General features: G+C 28.9%; 1 protein-coding gene across 4 annotated transcripts; it reads right to left on the bottom strand.

Annotated features, from left to right (window-relative positions):
* Positions 1–779: 779 nt before the first annotated feature.
* On the bottom strand, positions 780–14,101 carry LOC134711351 (sentrin-specific protease 1-like). Of its 4 annotated transcripts, none has more exons than XM_063571899.1 (18): positions 13,969–14,101; positions 13,352–13,447; positions 12,902–12,970; positions 12,426–12,494; positions 11,977–12,021; positions 10,710–10,834; positions 9,675–9,813; positions 9,309–9,426; positions 8,715–8,894; positions 7,496–7,562; positions 7,041–7,070; positions 6,321–6,419; positions 5,933–6,028; positions 5,221–5,325; positions 4,799–4,900; positions 4,214–4,271; positions 3,232–3,300; positions 780–2,839 (listed from the first exon to the last, which is right to left on the bottom strand). In XM_063571899.1, the coding sequence occupies exons 7-18, from the start codon at positions 9,768–9,770 to the stop codon at positions 2,768–2,770; spliced, it is 1,092 nt and encodes a 363-aa protein (XP_063427969.1). In that variant the 5' UTR covers positions 9,771–9,813; positions 10,710–10,834; positions 11,977–12,021; positions 12,426–12,494; positions 12,902–12,970; positions 13,352–13,447; positions 13,969–14,101; the 3' UTR covers positions 780–2,767. The 4 variants fall into 4 exon arrangements, with proteins under 4 accessions (XP_063427969.1, XP_063427968.1, XP_063427972.1 ...); XM_063571898.1 differs by having other exon boundaries at positions 13,379–13,447; XM_063571902.1 differs by lacking the exon at positions 4,214–4,271 and having other exon boundaries at positions 13,379–13,447.
* Positions 14,102–15,468: the final 1,367 nt, after the last annotated feature.

Here is a 15,468-nt window from a genome sequence, read left to right as displayed (position 1 = left end):
CAGCCTTCATTACAACCATTAACAAAGCACAGGCTGATAAATCCAATTTTATACAGGATCAGCCTTCATTACAACCATTAACAAAGCACAGGCTGATAAATCCAATTTTATACAGGATCAGCCTTCATTACAACCATTAACAAAGCACAGGCTGATAAATCCAATTTTATACAGGATCAGCCTTCATTACAACCATTAACAAAGCACAGGCTGATAAATCCAATTTTATACAGGATCAGCCTTCATTACAACCATTAACAAAGCACAGGCTGATAAATCCAATTTTATACAGGATCAGCCTTCATTACAACCATGAACAAAGCACAGGCTGATAAATCCAATTTTATACAGGATCAGCCTTCATACAACCATTAACAAAGCACAGGCTGATAAATTCAATTTTATACAAGATCAGCCTTCATACAACCATTAACAAAGCACAGGCTGATAAATCCATTTTATACAAGATCAGCCTTAATGGCAACCATTAACAAAAGAAGGCCTGATATGTGCCCAATCTAAATAAAAGTAATCAACATAGGTTTAAGGCTGATAAAATACCATTCTATACCGGATTAACATTTATTCAACCGTCAAAATGAGTAAATCTTAATTATTAAATTGTGCAAAGTAGACAAAAAAGCATTAAATTTTTAATGGAAAGATTATGAATATTACAAAACATATATTAGTATACAAAATACACAAATTATATAGTTTAAGCTGTATAGCTTAAACACTTCAAAGCTTTAAACATATAGATTGTGAAAGTGGACAGCTATGAATGACAGGAAAGTTCTAATATAAACAAGTTGGATAATGTTTATCTTGTGTAAGGAAGGAACAAAGTAGTGAATACTGATGGCAATACTATAATCTGAAGGTAAAATATAATGAATGTGGAATATGTAGTTATGTTTAATTTCCTTCACCAAACTTAATAGACTGAAACCAACTTATGGGTACAAGTTATGGAATGGCAGTAAAAAAAATCTGATAGTGTGTATGGGCAGCTGTAACTAATTTATGACAATTACAAAATACAAATAGACATTTATCAAATGAACACACAAATAATACAAATCAAATTAATGTTTTTTTACAAAACAACCAGCAGGTATGAAAGGTCACTCCAAGCAAAAACATGAGAACAGAAGGCATCACATTATCTACTTAAAAAGTGTAACTGGTTTAATCAATATGAATTATTATTAAGAAGAACAGGGAATCAACATTTAAGGTGAAAATAGAATTTGGAAAACCATAGAAGCAAGACAAAAAAAATAAAAAAATTATAAAGCTGTCTAAAATATTGAAGAACATAAGTGAATACCTAAAATATGTTACAGTAAATGTAAAAACTAAAGTCCATGAAAAGACAAAAATACCAGTTTATGCTACAATTGAAAGTTTCATACTTCATATATAACATATGTAATATGTAACGTTAATGGTGTTCATTAAGATAATAAAAAATGAGGCTTTTGAAAAATACACATCCATTAGTCATACCTTTCTGATTACCCATAACCAAGACACAAGATTCAAAGTCTTATTATCCTCAGAAACAAAAGTGTACAAGAGGTCATAATATACATACATACATAAATAGACAAAATATCTGTACAGTAATGACAATACAATTATGAAAAACATGTATATACAACAACAGAAAACAGACTATTTATTATTTGAACTTGGAACTATTTTCAATAATGGAATTTGCTTGATTTCTTGTTATAGAATTTTTTGATAAATGGCATGTTTTTTCTTTCATGAAATGTTCTGTGCTGCGCACACAACACTTTCTATCAATACAAAGAAAATAGTATATTTTCAATAGAATGCACTGTACCGTAACCAAAATACATTGTCCGGAAAGTTTTATTAATCGCTCAAACCCAAAAAAACATGGAATGTAATAAAAAAAAAAAATAAACACAAGAAATTATGGAAATTCCATAATTAAAAATAATTCCAAGTTCAAATAATAGCCTGTTAGGAGCTAACACACAATAAACCAATGCTATGCTAACCCATAGGTAACCTAATTAAATAGTTGACAAAATTGATCACTCATACAATTGTAGTGCACATATATAAGTACCAATATTATATATTAAGAAAAAAAATTCTTTGAGAAAAAGAAAAATTATATATCTTAATTGATGTATTTTTAGATATAATAATATTCTGATAAGAATAAAGAGTATCCTAGTAAAATATATGTACTTTTTTTTCATCAGTTAACTGAATTAGCTAGTTTAAAGACTTCAATGAAAATAATATCAGTTTGGTTTTTTTACGCGTAAGCTAACTGAAACCAAGTGAATTGAATTTTAAAGCAAACAGTAAGGCAATTTGAATAAGCATAATACATGACAAAAGTGTTAAGTATATTGCCAAAATCTATTGAAAAACTACACAAATGAAATATTTTTATACTCGGCTCAGGGGATATAAACTCTTAAGCGGGGAATGTCACAGTAAATACCCTGTCTGAGACCTGAATAACATATAATACACTGTACTTATATGGGACAAAGTTTTTGTACATATTTTAAGTAAGCTCACAATATCCTAGAATTCCAAGTTTTATTGTGAACCCAATGAAAGTTTACCACACTGTTAGTTCTAAAAAGTTTATTTCTGTATTCTTTTTTTACTACAGTTTCAAAGAATTGGCATGCATGTTTTATTTTTGTTGTTCATTTATGAATACATCATGATATCAACTTTTATCTTTACATTGATAGTTCACAAAAGTTTAGTACATTTTTTTAATTATCTTGAGAAGTTGCGATCTGCCTTTAACTTTCCAATCTGCAAGATTCCCATTCTGAAAAATAATATATGCTATGAAATAGAAATTAAGAAACATATTATTTTTGGGTCTATCTTTTACTGAAAGACATCTATTTTCTACTTTTTTACTTATTGAGTATTTATTTCATTTGACCTTTTTACTTTGTAAAGTGATTCTATGAAGTTGTCGGTGTGAGCATGTGTAGTATTATTTCCTTTCATTTCATTTATATTGCATGTGTTTCATGATAAATGCAGGATATTCAATTAAATTTATTGACGTCTTGGTGTAAATTAATGGCAATATGCTACTTGTGTTTTTATTTTGTTGAAAAGTATAAATTGCAGTAATTATAACTAGTACGTTCATGATGCACTTCGGTATGTGAGCAGTATGTATATATATATATATATTAAAAACAGTACCTTCATTAAACATTCAGCATATCCAACTACAAATACGCCACAATCATTCCCATTTTGCTGCTTTTGAACCTATAAAAACAAACCTCTATTATGTAAAGAATTATGAACAGAAATGGCCATTTTGCAAACATGTTAGTGTAACAAAATCTTAAAAAAAAATGACATTCAAATTGTTTCAGAATATTTAGACAGAAATTTATAACCAGAATCGATATTTTGCTTAGAGCAACACTTTCTTTCAACTTTTTCAGTTTTTTTTGTAATACAATGATATAGCTGTAGAATTGTACAGAATGGTTATGGTTTACAGATTTTATAGTTGTGTATCTTGGAAAAGCACTTACATCCACTTTCTTTGATTTTTGGTAGATAGTTGTCTTATTGGCACGCATTCCACAACTCTTCATTTTTATATTGTTTTCAAAAGAAAAGTGTAAATGACTAATAATTAAGGTAATAGCAAGTCTGTTGTCCCTTAAGGATGTACTTAGGTGAGGTTTTTCCATACAATACAATGTTATATATTTTGGCCCATAACACCCATTTTTTTTTTTCATAAAAGACTTTATAACTCATGGAAGGTCATATACCAATATTTTAGAAGATTCTTGATTTTCTTTGTTTTGTTTTGAAACCCAAATCTTACGAATGGAAATATAAGGTAAAAGTCTGAGTCAGCCTCTTCCTGTCATATTTTAAATCTCAAATATCTTGAAAAGGAGCCAAAATCACATAAGTACATTTACAATACCTAGTATTGTTCTCATGTTTTGCTTCAATAAAAAGTGGATAACTCAGGACAACAAATTTGCTATTACCCTTTATAACAAGTTAGCCAATAAGCATATATGTAACTATTTATTTCTTACTCTGTGATGTTTTATTGTGGGTATAATTTGACAAAAGAATTTCGCTTTATATATACTACTAATTATCTAATTGCAGGAAATACATATAAAATAGACCAAACAAAACACTTTACCTTTGCATGACTTATTTTAACATCCTCAAAAGATTTGGCATACATTGCAGCAAAGTATCTGCAAAACAGAACAGTATAATAAAAATTGATCTTGATCAATATAGATTTGGATATTGTTAATAGTAAATCAGTGTTTATAACGAATTTGAATAGAATCACAGACTGGTAAAAATCATAACTCTTATCCGTAATTTTTCATTTAAGTAAAAAATTAATATATGAAAATTCTTCTGTTTTCAAGATGTGAATTTTTGTGAAAGGATTTAATCTTGCCCGATTATCATTCTATTATCTAATCATAGGCAAACCAAATAATACTTTGAAAATTGATATTCAAAATGCTTTTTTCATTGCATTTGTAAATAAATATTTAAGATTGATACGTAAAATTATCAAATGTGTAATAGTTAGGATTGTGTTGTTTATGCATAGCGGTAGGTACATTTATGACAAGATGTTTATTCTATCTCCCCATGTTTCAAATTCATAAGAAGATTGACTGATTTGTTTCTATTCAAATTGATTTATGAGATTCAAATTGGTATAAAACTTTTTCCTTAATGAACAATTGTTGTTTATTTTTACCTTCCAAGTGATTGTGCTGTTTTTCTATAGCAACCTCCCATTGAACACATAATGGTTACAGTGAAAGTCTTTGGGCAAAAGGAAGCCAGAATCCAGTGTGTACTGAAACATCAATCATATAAGATAAACTTTTGGTATATCTAACTTAACTAGATGAATACTTTAAAATTATCTGTCTGCCTAAATTTGAATTAATCAAATTCTAAAATTTTTGACCTTTTTTACTATTTTAATTTAAGCATCAATTGAGGAGTCTTGATATTAAGAAATGTGCACTTGTCATTCAAATGATAAACCTGATCTATTTAGTGATATTTACTTTTACAATATCCATTCAAAAGTTTCAATGAATAATAAATTAAATAAGATAATACTTTTAAATATTGAGTTATGATATCAAGATGATACATCACTAAACTAACTTGTCACATATAGGGATCAGTATTAACCGCTTCTCTTCAAAAGGTATTCTTCTGCTATAGGCATTCACAAGGTCTATATTGCAGGAATGTAGGATCAGCCTAGAACTGAAACAGATTTATTAAATTATCCACATGACAACATTATTTAAAAATAAAAGAAGAATGTGTCCATGATGCCCTAGCTTGTAATTATATCTCAAATTCTGAAATTTTCTATTTACATGGGAAAGATTTTACTTCTAATAAAATTTAAAAAAAAAAATTTTTTTATAAAAAATTACATAGCCCCATGCAGTAAGATAACTTTTGTTTACTTTCAGTGAAACAGTTGACTTTGAGAGGCAATCTCCTGATTTTTATAATGGTTTGAAGACAAGGTAACATTAGCAAAAATCAAGAGTTCTAAGTGAAGCAAAATGTCTTATTAATTTATTTTGACAATCAAATGATAAAATTTGAGCATGCATGTAGAACTTAAGAATTGTGTTCAATTACTTTAGTATTCAATTCATAGACATTGAATTGTTGATTTAGTTTTATTGTTCTAGACAAGAGGTTGACATTAAAAAAGATTGTCACCCTTTCAGCCATATGATATAGTAAATGATTACTCTGTTATTAGCTAATCAAGATATGGCATTTTAATGTGAAGTTTGATAATTTCTTTCCAGATATTTATAAATGCATTGATTGTGATAAATTTAAGTATTACCCATCATCAGGACAATTTTCTTTGGCTAACAGCTTCCTGCTGAAAACTGGATCAAATGTGTAAATCTCTTCTGTTGCATAGGTCTCTTGATGATGTCTTTAGAATACATTATTAATAAATATGTGTTAAAGCATATCAATTGTATATTTTGAAAAACAACTGTATTTTAATTTTTACAAGGGTTTATAATATTTAATTATCAAAACCAACTTTAAGTGTAAAGTAATCTGACTTGTCCAAATTTTTTTAACACAGTTTATTGCTATATTCCTGTTTATTTTATTTTATTTATTCCAGTTACATATACTAATGAATAATGCTGATAACAAACTCTTTTCATAATGATGAATGCTGCATATAAGCAGTACAAGTTATGTAAAGTAATCACCTTATTGCAACATAAATAAGGCTGTCATCCAACCAATGACCTTTTGAAAGTCTGTTTAAGTCACCCTGCCATATTTCATGTCCATATCGGCGAAAAATTCTGTTCCAATAAAATATAAAAATGATATTATTGTTATAATAACTGTATTGATTAAGTGTTTATGACTTTTATATGCCAAGATTGAAAATTTCTTTCATTTGAGAATGAGGTAATATTACAATATCTTATACATTTGTATTCACTTTTAGCTCAGCTTATAATGAAATTGCATATCACAGCTATGTGACGAACACCCAGCCTTAATTACTTTTATTATGGCATATCAGCTACGTTACAATTTTTGAACTGACATTTATTAGTTTGACCCTAACTTATCAAGTCAACAAAGAGAAAAAAAGCACATAAAAAAAATCAATTATCCGGTTATCTGTATATTGAGACAGATTGAGATTGTAAAATATCAGTTTCGAGTCACAAAATGAAGGCTTTCTGATCTTTTTCACTAAGATCACTCAACAAAAAAGCTTCATATTGTGACTGTCAGCTGATATTTTACAATAGCAATATGCAGACAACCTGCTCATTAATAGGTAATGGAAAATACATTTAATAGCAATTAAACTATTGATATATTATGAAATGCAGGTATTATATTGATACACCAATGGATTTTTGTGGTAAACATGGTACACATCATAACTTTTTTTTTTGAATTCTTACACTGAATCTGATTCCATTCCTGGTAAGCATCTGAAATATATAGAAAATGAGTGTTACAGTTTTAAATTTGCATTCTCAATTGAATCTTATTAAATGAAGTATTCTACTATGCAAAAATTAAAGTCTGCTATAACAGACCCGAAATAAAACAATAAAACAAATGACCTTAGTTACGCATTTAAAAAGAGTCATTTAAAAATAAGGAAAAAATATATTAAACAGTAAAACTGGCTATCACTAAATTAATTCCAGGGTCCTGGCATCAGATGGCATTTACATATATTTTTACCTCCATAAAAAGATGCAATAAATTTACCACAGGAGCCATTCATAGTCTTTTAAATATGATTGATTGATTGATTTCAACTGACAGGAGGGTTGGTTTTATTTTAGTTGAAGAAAGTACTTCACAGCCTTATACAGATTCAATAAATAAAAAGATGCATATTAAGTACCCTTTATTATCCTCTTCCAATGTCTGGTAATTGTCTGGGATTTTTGAACGGGTACTTGGGCCATCAGCTGTAGAATATACATATACAAGTTGTTTATCAATCTGACAGATAATCATTTCGTGTAAAATGTAGACAAAATAAAGAAAAGTCTACAGCAATGTTAATATGGAGAAATATTTGTCTTCTAATGAAAGCCTAGGAATCAACCTTCTACAAGAACCATTTAAACTCTAATAAATAAAGATTAAAAGAATTGCCATAAATATTAATAAGTAAAATAGTCCAAGAGTTGTCTCCCATTGGAATTGAACATACCTACAATAAATGTATTCTCCTTCAGATGAAGACTTTTTATGTACCTGTTAGTGGTTAGTTAAAAGTCACATTTCCATCACCATAGGATTAAATAAGATAAAGGAAAATGTTAATCAGTAAAATAGTACAAGAGTTGTCTCCCATTGGAATTGAACCAACCTACAATAAATGTATTCTCCTTCAGATGAAGACTTTTTATGTACCTGTTAGTGGTTAGTTAAAAGTCATATTTCCATCACCATAGGATTAAATAAGATAAAGGAAAATGTTAATAAGTAAAATAGTACAAGAGTTGTCTCCCATTGTAATTAAACCAACCTACAATAAATGTATTCTCCTTCAGATGAAGACTTTAAATGTACCTGTTAGTGGTTAGTTAAAAGTCATATTTCCATCACCAAAGGATTAAATAAGATAAAGAAAAATGTTAATAAGTAAAATAGTACAAGAGTTGTCTCCCATTGGAATTGAACCAACCTACAATAAATGTATTCTCCTTCAGATGAAGACTTTAAATGTACCTGTTAGTGGTTAGTTAAAAGTCATATTTCCATCACCAAAGGATTAAATAAGATAAAGGAAAATGTTAATAAGTAAAATAGTACAAGAGTTGTCTCCCATTGGAATTGAACTAGCCTACAATAGATGTATTCAGATGAAGACGTTCATGTTCTACTCCAGTTAGTCAAAATAATACTTCCATTACCAGGATTAAACAACAGCCAAAATATATATACAGCATTTATAACTGATCTCTTCGTGTTAATTTTTTGTTTAATTTCCCTGAAATCAATGAAAAGATGAAAATGGCAAAAACACAGAATGAAGAATGTAACATTTAGAATAAAAATGCATTTTCTCTATACTTGTTTAATAATATCGGTAAAAGACAGAATTTACATACCTCTCCATAAATCCTTATGGGATAAGGGGTAGAAGTTGTCTCCCTTATCATGATAGATGTGCTGCACTTCTACCCCTTCAGCACAAGGACAGGCACACAAGTAGTCCGTAACCCCCTCTTCATTGTGTATCACCAGCTCTTTCCTAAGGTATCCTGCAGTAAACATTAATGCTGCAGGACCTATAAGGAAACAATAATTGCTTAAAATAATGACTTATGGAAATGTTAGAGACAAATGCAAGGAACACAAATAATTCCTAATTCCTATTTAGTAATGAAAATCAATTGACTTACTTACAAACATTTCATTACATATATAGACTGCAGCCTTTTATTGTCCTTTCCCCTAACCATAATAATAAATATAGGTTAGTACTTTATTCTATGACTCCAGAAACTTCAACTCCATCTTTGCAAAATTTGTGTGAACCTCTCAACATTTGTATGCAGAAATCATAAATGGTCTCACTTTATTTTCAAAAAATACAAATGTGCTATGTTTTTGATCAGATATATACTATACTTTTCCTTTGACATATTAAAATATTTTTGAAGAAAAAAAACCCCAGATCATATTCTTGTAAAGTAAGATACCAATTTTTTCATCTGTCAACAGGTTTTTGGCCTCCTCAATTAACAGGTCTCTGACTGTCTTGCTTTGGCCTCTGTTGTTTAGGGCCTTCTTGATGTTGTCCATGTCAACTTTATGATACTACAACAATTCACAATTCACAATTACTTTCATGGAGTTTAAAAGTTCTTTCAGCATTTTCAATTACTTGCCATTTTATTTTGCCCCCAATTATGCATATGCAAATGATGATTAACTTTAAAAAAAAAAACCCAGCTTAACAGGTTAATACCAATTTTATTTAGTTTTAAAACCCTTACTGATTACTTCAGCTGACATAATGAGGAATTTATCTAACAAAAATAAAGAGCTCTAAAATTAAGACAAACCTGCTGTACATAATGGTCCAAATGGGATTTTGCAAAAAGGTAAACCGCAATTTTTGCAAAATCTGGAAATATGTTCAGGAGGTCGAAAACACTCATCCGACCTTCTCCTGGCACCAAAATATCCGGTCCATTATATGTCCTTGTATTTTACAAGATAAGAAAATATTAGCTGTATAAGACAAGTGCATGAAACAGGTATATAAATTGCAAATTCTCCTTTGAAAATATTTTTCAGAAATAACAAGTATTTTTGACAGCCAAATGAAATTTGCTAACCTATTAAGTTTTGCATATTTAAACATATTCAGATATAGAAGTCACTGGTGAAAAATACAGTTTATCCAAGTCTTAAACCAATGAATGTATATAACATAAACTTAGTCCTCTGTGCAAGATTTTGTCTTTTTTTCAAAACTATTTTTTTTCTCTGTCTGTTATGATTAAACAAATATGGCAGCTCATTAAATGCTGTGTTTTGATTCCAAAGTTTACCAATTGTCACCTTATAGTAAACAATCAACCAAAAAGACATATTGAGCACATTAAATAAGTACAATCAGATAATAGTTAGTTTCAGTGACAGACCCATGCCTGTTGTGTATACAAATTAAAGAATTTCTTCAGGAAAAAGTAAATGTACATAAGATTAATAATGAAAACTATCCATTTTGTTATATGCATATTTTTTTTTTATTTGCGGTTTCATATGACTTAAAAAAATGTATTGTTGCAATTCTTTTGGAAAAATATAAAACACGATGTTTGTCATCTATTTATAAAATCAGATGTTGGTTTTCTCTTTAATATTTGCCGTCAATGGTTTTTTTATTTAATGAAATGTATCAATATGGATGTGCTAATTATAACCCCAAATAATGATTACATAATATTGTTGTTTAAACTTCAGAACAAGTTATGTTTAAAAAAGAAAAAACGGAAAAATATACGCTTTTTTTGGTCATCAAGAACTTTTTACATTATTATGGTTTAGAAATTGATGTAAATATTGAGGTAAATATACAAAAAGGGCAATACCTCAATGGTCTTTTTCTAGGCTGAAACTGTATCTCACCAGTTACCAGGCTGCAGCTCTCCAAACCGCTCAAATCTGTGTTGAAGTTTTGTGAGACAATGTGTCGAATGATATCTGAAGCATTTTTCTATACAAACAAATTTAAAGTTTATTATAATAATTCATTATGATATTATAATGTTGATTTTATATGATAAATGCATTGTCATACAAAAAACCTTTCCCCACTAGAAGAAAAATGATATGACACAAAATATATTCATGAAATGTATTAAGCAGTTTTCTCTAATTTTTGTTCTATTTTTTTACATTTCATGACCGGTGTGAGAAAAATATTTCTCACAATGAAAAATCTGTTCTCAGCGAATGATTGGTTAAAATTTAAATGTGACATTAAATTTTCTTCTTTTCTTCTGAATTTTCTTATTTTGATGTCATGTAAAAAGGAGACCATGCATGATGACTTCACATCCAAAGTACACAACTTTCCTCGAAATATTTTAAAAGGAAGGATAAAAATGATAAGACAAACAATTTCCACCACTGTACCTCATGTATTGTGATATTTCTCCACTCTCAACAGTTAAATCTTAACTATCAAAAAATAATACACTTGTTGCAGTTGTATTCATCATATAAACAGTTAACACATTTAACGTCCTATCATTTTTCTTATGGTTTAAATGGAGAAATGGTACAATTTTGAAAAAAAAACATACTCCTGAGATGTTTTCAAATAATTCCTTTATTGGATAACTGCTGGTGCTTTAAAAAAAAATCAAAAGAAATGATTTATACCATAATATTAAAAAAAATGCACTCTTATTAGGACAAGGAATGAAACAGACATCACAATAAAATTGAGAATGGAAATGGGGAATGTGGCAAAGAGACAACAACCTGACCATAGAAAAAACAATAGCAGAAGGTCACAAATAGGTCTTCAATGTAGCGAGAAATTATTGCACCTGGAGGTGTCCTACAGCTGGCACCTAAACAAATATATACTAGTTCAGTGATAATGAACACCATCCTAATTTCCAAATTGTACACAAGAAACTGAAATTAAAATAATACAAGATGAACAAAGGCCAGAGGCTCCTGACTTTGGAAAGGCACAAAAATGGGGCAGGGGTTGAACATGTTTATGAGATATCAATCCTCCCCCTATATAAACATGCTTTATATTTTAAAGAACGCATATACAAGTTGTTATGTTTGTCAAAATATTTGTCTACATGCTGGCCACCGGGCTTTAATATATTTAACCTTGTCAATTGCTTGCGCCAATGGAGATATCTGCTTTTCTGCTGTCTACAAAACATAAAAAAGATATGTCTCAATAATAATAGTTTATAATGTCAATGAAAAAGATTTTAATATTTAAGCTAGTTTTTTATGTTCATATTATCTTTTTTCCATTTTTCCAATGACAAAGATCATTTTCATCTGCAGTTATATTTCTTTATATTTGTATTGAATAATCATGGCTGATTGTCAATATCCAAAGTCAGTAATGAAATCAATCAGAATGTGCTTAAGTCAGGTTTTTTTCATTGGATTATCAAGGCATTTAAAATTAAGTCTGCAGTTCAATTTTTACGGTTGTGTAATGCTTCAAAAGTAACCTTTTATACCTTAAATTAACACAAATAGATAGTTGAATCTGTATTGATATATAATCAAATTACTTATTTTTTTCCTGAACAGATTCTTACATTATACTCTTCTTTGGATAAACTAGCTCCTTCCACCTCAGTCTCTACCTCTATTTCTTCATTCTCAACCTACAGATTTCATAAAATTAGTTTCTTTTAGATTTCATTGAAAAAGAATGTATACAGAATAAATAGTATAAAATATGTGAAAGTTGGAACTGTCGACTGATGCTACCTGAAATGAAGTACTTTTTTATCATCTATTTTTAATTTTTTTATTGAATAATCATGGATGATTGTCCATATCCAAAGTCAGTAATGAAATCAATTAGAATATGCATAAGTCAGTTTTTTCTTAGGATTATCAAGGCATTTAAAATTAAGTCTGTTGTTCAATTTTTATGGTTGTATAATGCTTCCCCGCTTCATACGAAATGTACTTCGGTCAAAGTCTTTACACCCAAATAAATTTACAAAAAGAAACATTCAATTCCAAATAATCAAATTACTTATTTTTTTCCTGAACAGATTCTTACATTATACTCTTCTTTGGATGTGCTCTTTCCCTCCACCTCAGTCTCTACCTCTATTTCTTCATTCTCAACCTACAGATTTCATAAAATTAGTTTCTTTTAGATTTCATTGAAAAAGAATGTATACAGAATAAGTAGTATAAAATATGTGAAAGTTGGAACTGTCGACTGATGCTACCTGAAATGAAGTACTTTTTTATCATCTATTTTTAATTTTTTTATTGAATAATCATGGATGATTGTCCATATCCAAAGTCAGTAATGAAATCAATTAGAATATGCTTAAGTCAGTTTTTTCTTAGGATTATCAAGGCATTTAAAATTAAGTCTGTTGTTCAATTTTTATGGTTGTATAATGCTTCCCCGCTTCATACGAAATGTACTTCGGTCAAAGTCTTTACACCCAAATATATTTACAAAAAGAAGCATTCAATTCCTAAAAAATCAAATTACTTTTTTTTTTCCTGAACAGATTCTTACATTATACTCTTCTTTGGATGTATTTTCTCCCTCCACATCAGTCTCTACCTCTATTTCTTCATTCTCAACCTACAGATTTCATAAAATTAGTTTCTTTTAGATTTCATTGAAAAAGAATGTATACAGAATAAATAGTATAAAATATGTGAAAGCTGGAACTGTAAAATGATGCTACCTGAAATGAACTACTTTCTTCCCCCCCATAAAAATCTACAGCTTGTTTGCTGTAATCATTTGTACATTTTAAGTACTATAAATTTAAACAGTTTATTTTTAGTACTGTATTAATATTGAGTAGTTCAACGAAATACACATAAAAGTAGATTCCTAAGTTCAATGACTAAGAACTCTACACAAGTGAACTGATAAAAATTATCTTCTGGATATGCATATATACATGGAAATCTGTTGTGTGGTTTCAGATGAGTTGTGATGACAAGAACAGGACTGACAGACTTTCAGATGGAGAGACAGATAGACAGACAGGTCTTCAACATTGTACCCTCTAGAACTTTGTTGCATGGGGTAAATAATCATTATTTATCTCAATTTTTTAATGAAAGCTATGAATTTCAAATATATTTTCTTACTTTATCTTGGGCATCTTCTTCATCCTTTGCTTGCTCTTTTTTAATTTCCTTTTCTTCTCTTACTACTGGTGTAATCTAATCATATTGTAATTGTTAAAATAAAATTGGAGTGATTTTCAATCTGCCAGAAACTTGATCAATTCATTATATATCTTAAATGAGATATATTCTCTTCTATTTAATATATCTCTGATCTTATGGTACTCAATAATCTGGGTCATATTGATCATTTTGTGTAAAATTATTTTTTCAAATAGATGTATCTGTAATGTTTTTTCTGACTGTAAGAGATACTTTTTCTGTTTGGTTTTGTTTAATATACTTACATGCTTCTTCTTTTAAATCTGATATTAATAATGTGTTTTTTTTTTAAACATATAATGAAGAATGAAGACATTTTAGAATAACAGACAATTGATGACCCATACCATAAAATATTTGGACAATACATTATGCATTTGACCTTTGTGTTGTAGCAAAGCAAAGTGAAAATAAAGCTAGGAGAAAGAAAAAATGCAATTGGAGAGATAGAAGGGTGTCAGATCACAGTTACATTCAAAATTAGTAGAGAAATTGACAAAGCCATTATCTAAAGTGAAAATCAGACAGCAGTACACAAAATACAGATTTAAATATATACAAGTGAAAAGGAAACCACCAAATACCTAGAATAACCTCACATGGAAGTTAGGAGGTTAAGTTAAAGGTGACATGAATATGGCTTCAATGCAAGTCAATAATTCATAATTACAATGTACTTGATTTTGTTTTGACCAATTTTGATCGCACAAAATGCTTATTACAAATCATTGATTAAAAATTAATCACAATTTCATTATTACAAATTTTATTCATTACCTTAAGTAGTTGTTACTTTATCATATGGTACAAAAATCATTCCAAAACATCAATTCATGTTGGCCCCAGGCGACTTTTAAAATGTAGATATCATTGAAAAAGCCCAAAATTATCTCCCTTTGGTGCAAAATTGCAATTTTTGGCATTAAAATTGAAATATCTTTTTCAACTCATCGGTGACCTATTTTTTGTTGTTGTTGTTTTCAAATAAGCTGTACATACAGTAAATAATTGTAAAATCAAAGCGATTTCTGTAATTTAGTTCTTTTTTTATTTTGCTATTTCTGCTATTATTTCACCAGAAAAAAGGACCTTAACAAAAAATGCATGCTTCTTTTGAAGGCAAATTGTGAGTGAAAATGAATGGTGGCCCCATTTGCCATTTTTTTTATTTCATTTTGCTATTAAGTATAAGATAAAGTTCATTTATAGAAAAATATAGAGAAATCTAGGTTTTAAATTTTCAGGAAGTAAATAAAGTAATAATGTATGCAATTTCAATATAAAGAATAAAATGACCCTTGAATCTCCTCATATAAAATGGTCATAAAAAAAAAAATTAAGTGACTAAGGTTCTGGAATCATAGCCTAGACTAGTAGTGATGAGAGATTAAAACTATTCTACAATTATGTATGCACATC

Source organism: Mytilus trossulus, chromosome 3, assembly GCF_036588685.1.
Source record: "Mytilus trossulus isolate FHL-02 chromosome 3, PNRI_Mtr1.1.1.hap1, whole genome shotgun sequence".
Lineage (NCBI taxonomy): Eukaryota > Metazoa > Mollusca > Bivalvia > Mytilida > Mytilidae > Mytilus > Mytilus trossulus.
Note: the sequence above shows the minus strand (reverse complement) of the source record. Positions and strands in the feature narration are given on the sequence as shown.

What these genes read in the sequence shown, in the direction of transcription:
- LOC134711351 (XM_063571899.1), bottom strand. Translation starts at nt 9,770, where the DNA reads ATGAGTGTTTTCGACCTCCTGAACATATTTCCAGATTTTGCAAAAATT. An exon ending in CCATAAGGATTTATGGAGAG is followed by an intron (nt 7,563 to 8,714) that starts GTATGTAAATTC and finishes TATATTCTACAG; the next exon opens with CTGATGGCCCAAGTACCCGT. An exon ending in TTAAAATAAGTCATGCAAAG is followed by an intron (nt 3,301 to 4,213) that starts GTAAAGTGTTTT and finishes TTGTTTTTATAG; the next exon opens with GTTCAAAAGCAGCAAAATGG.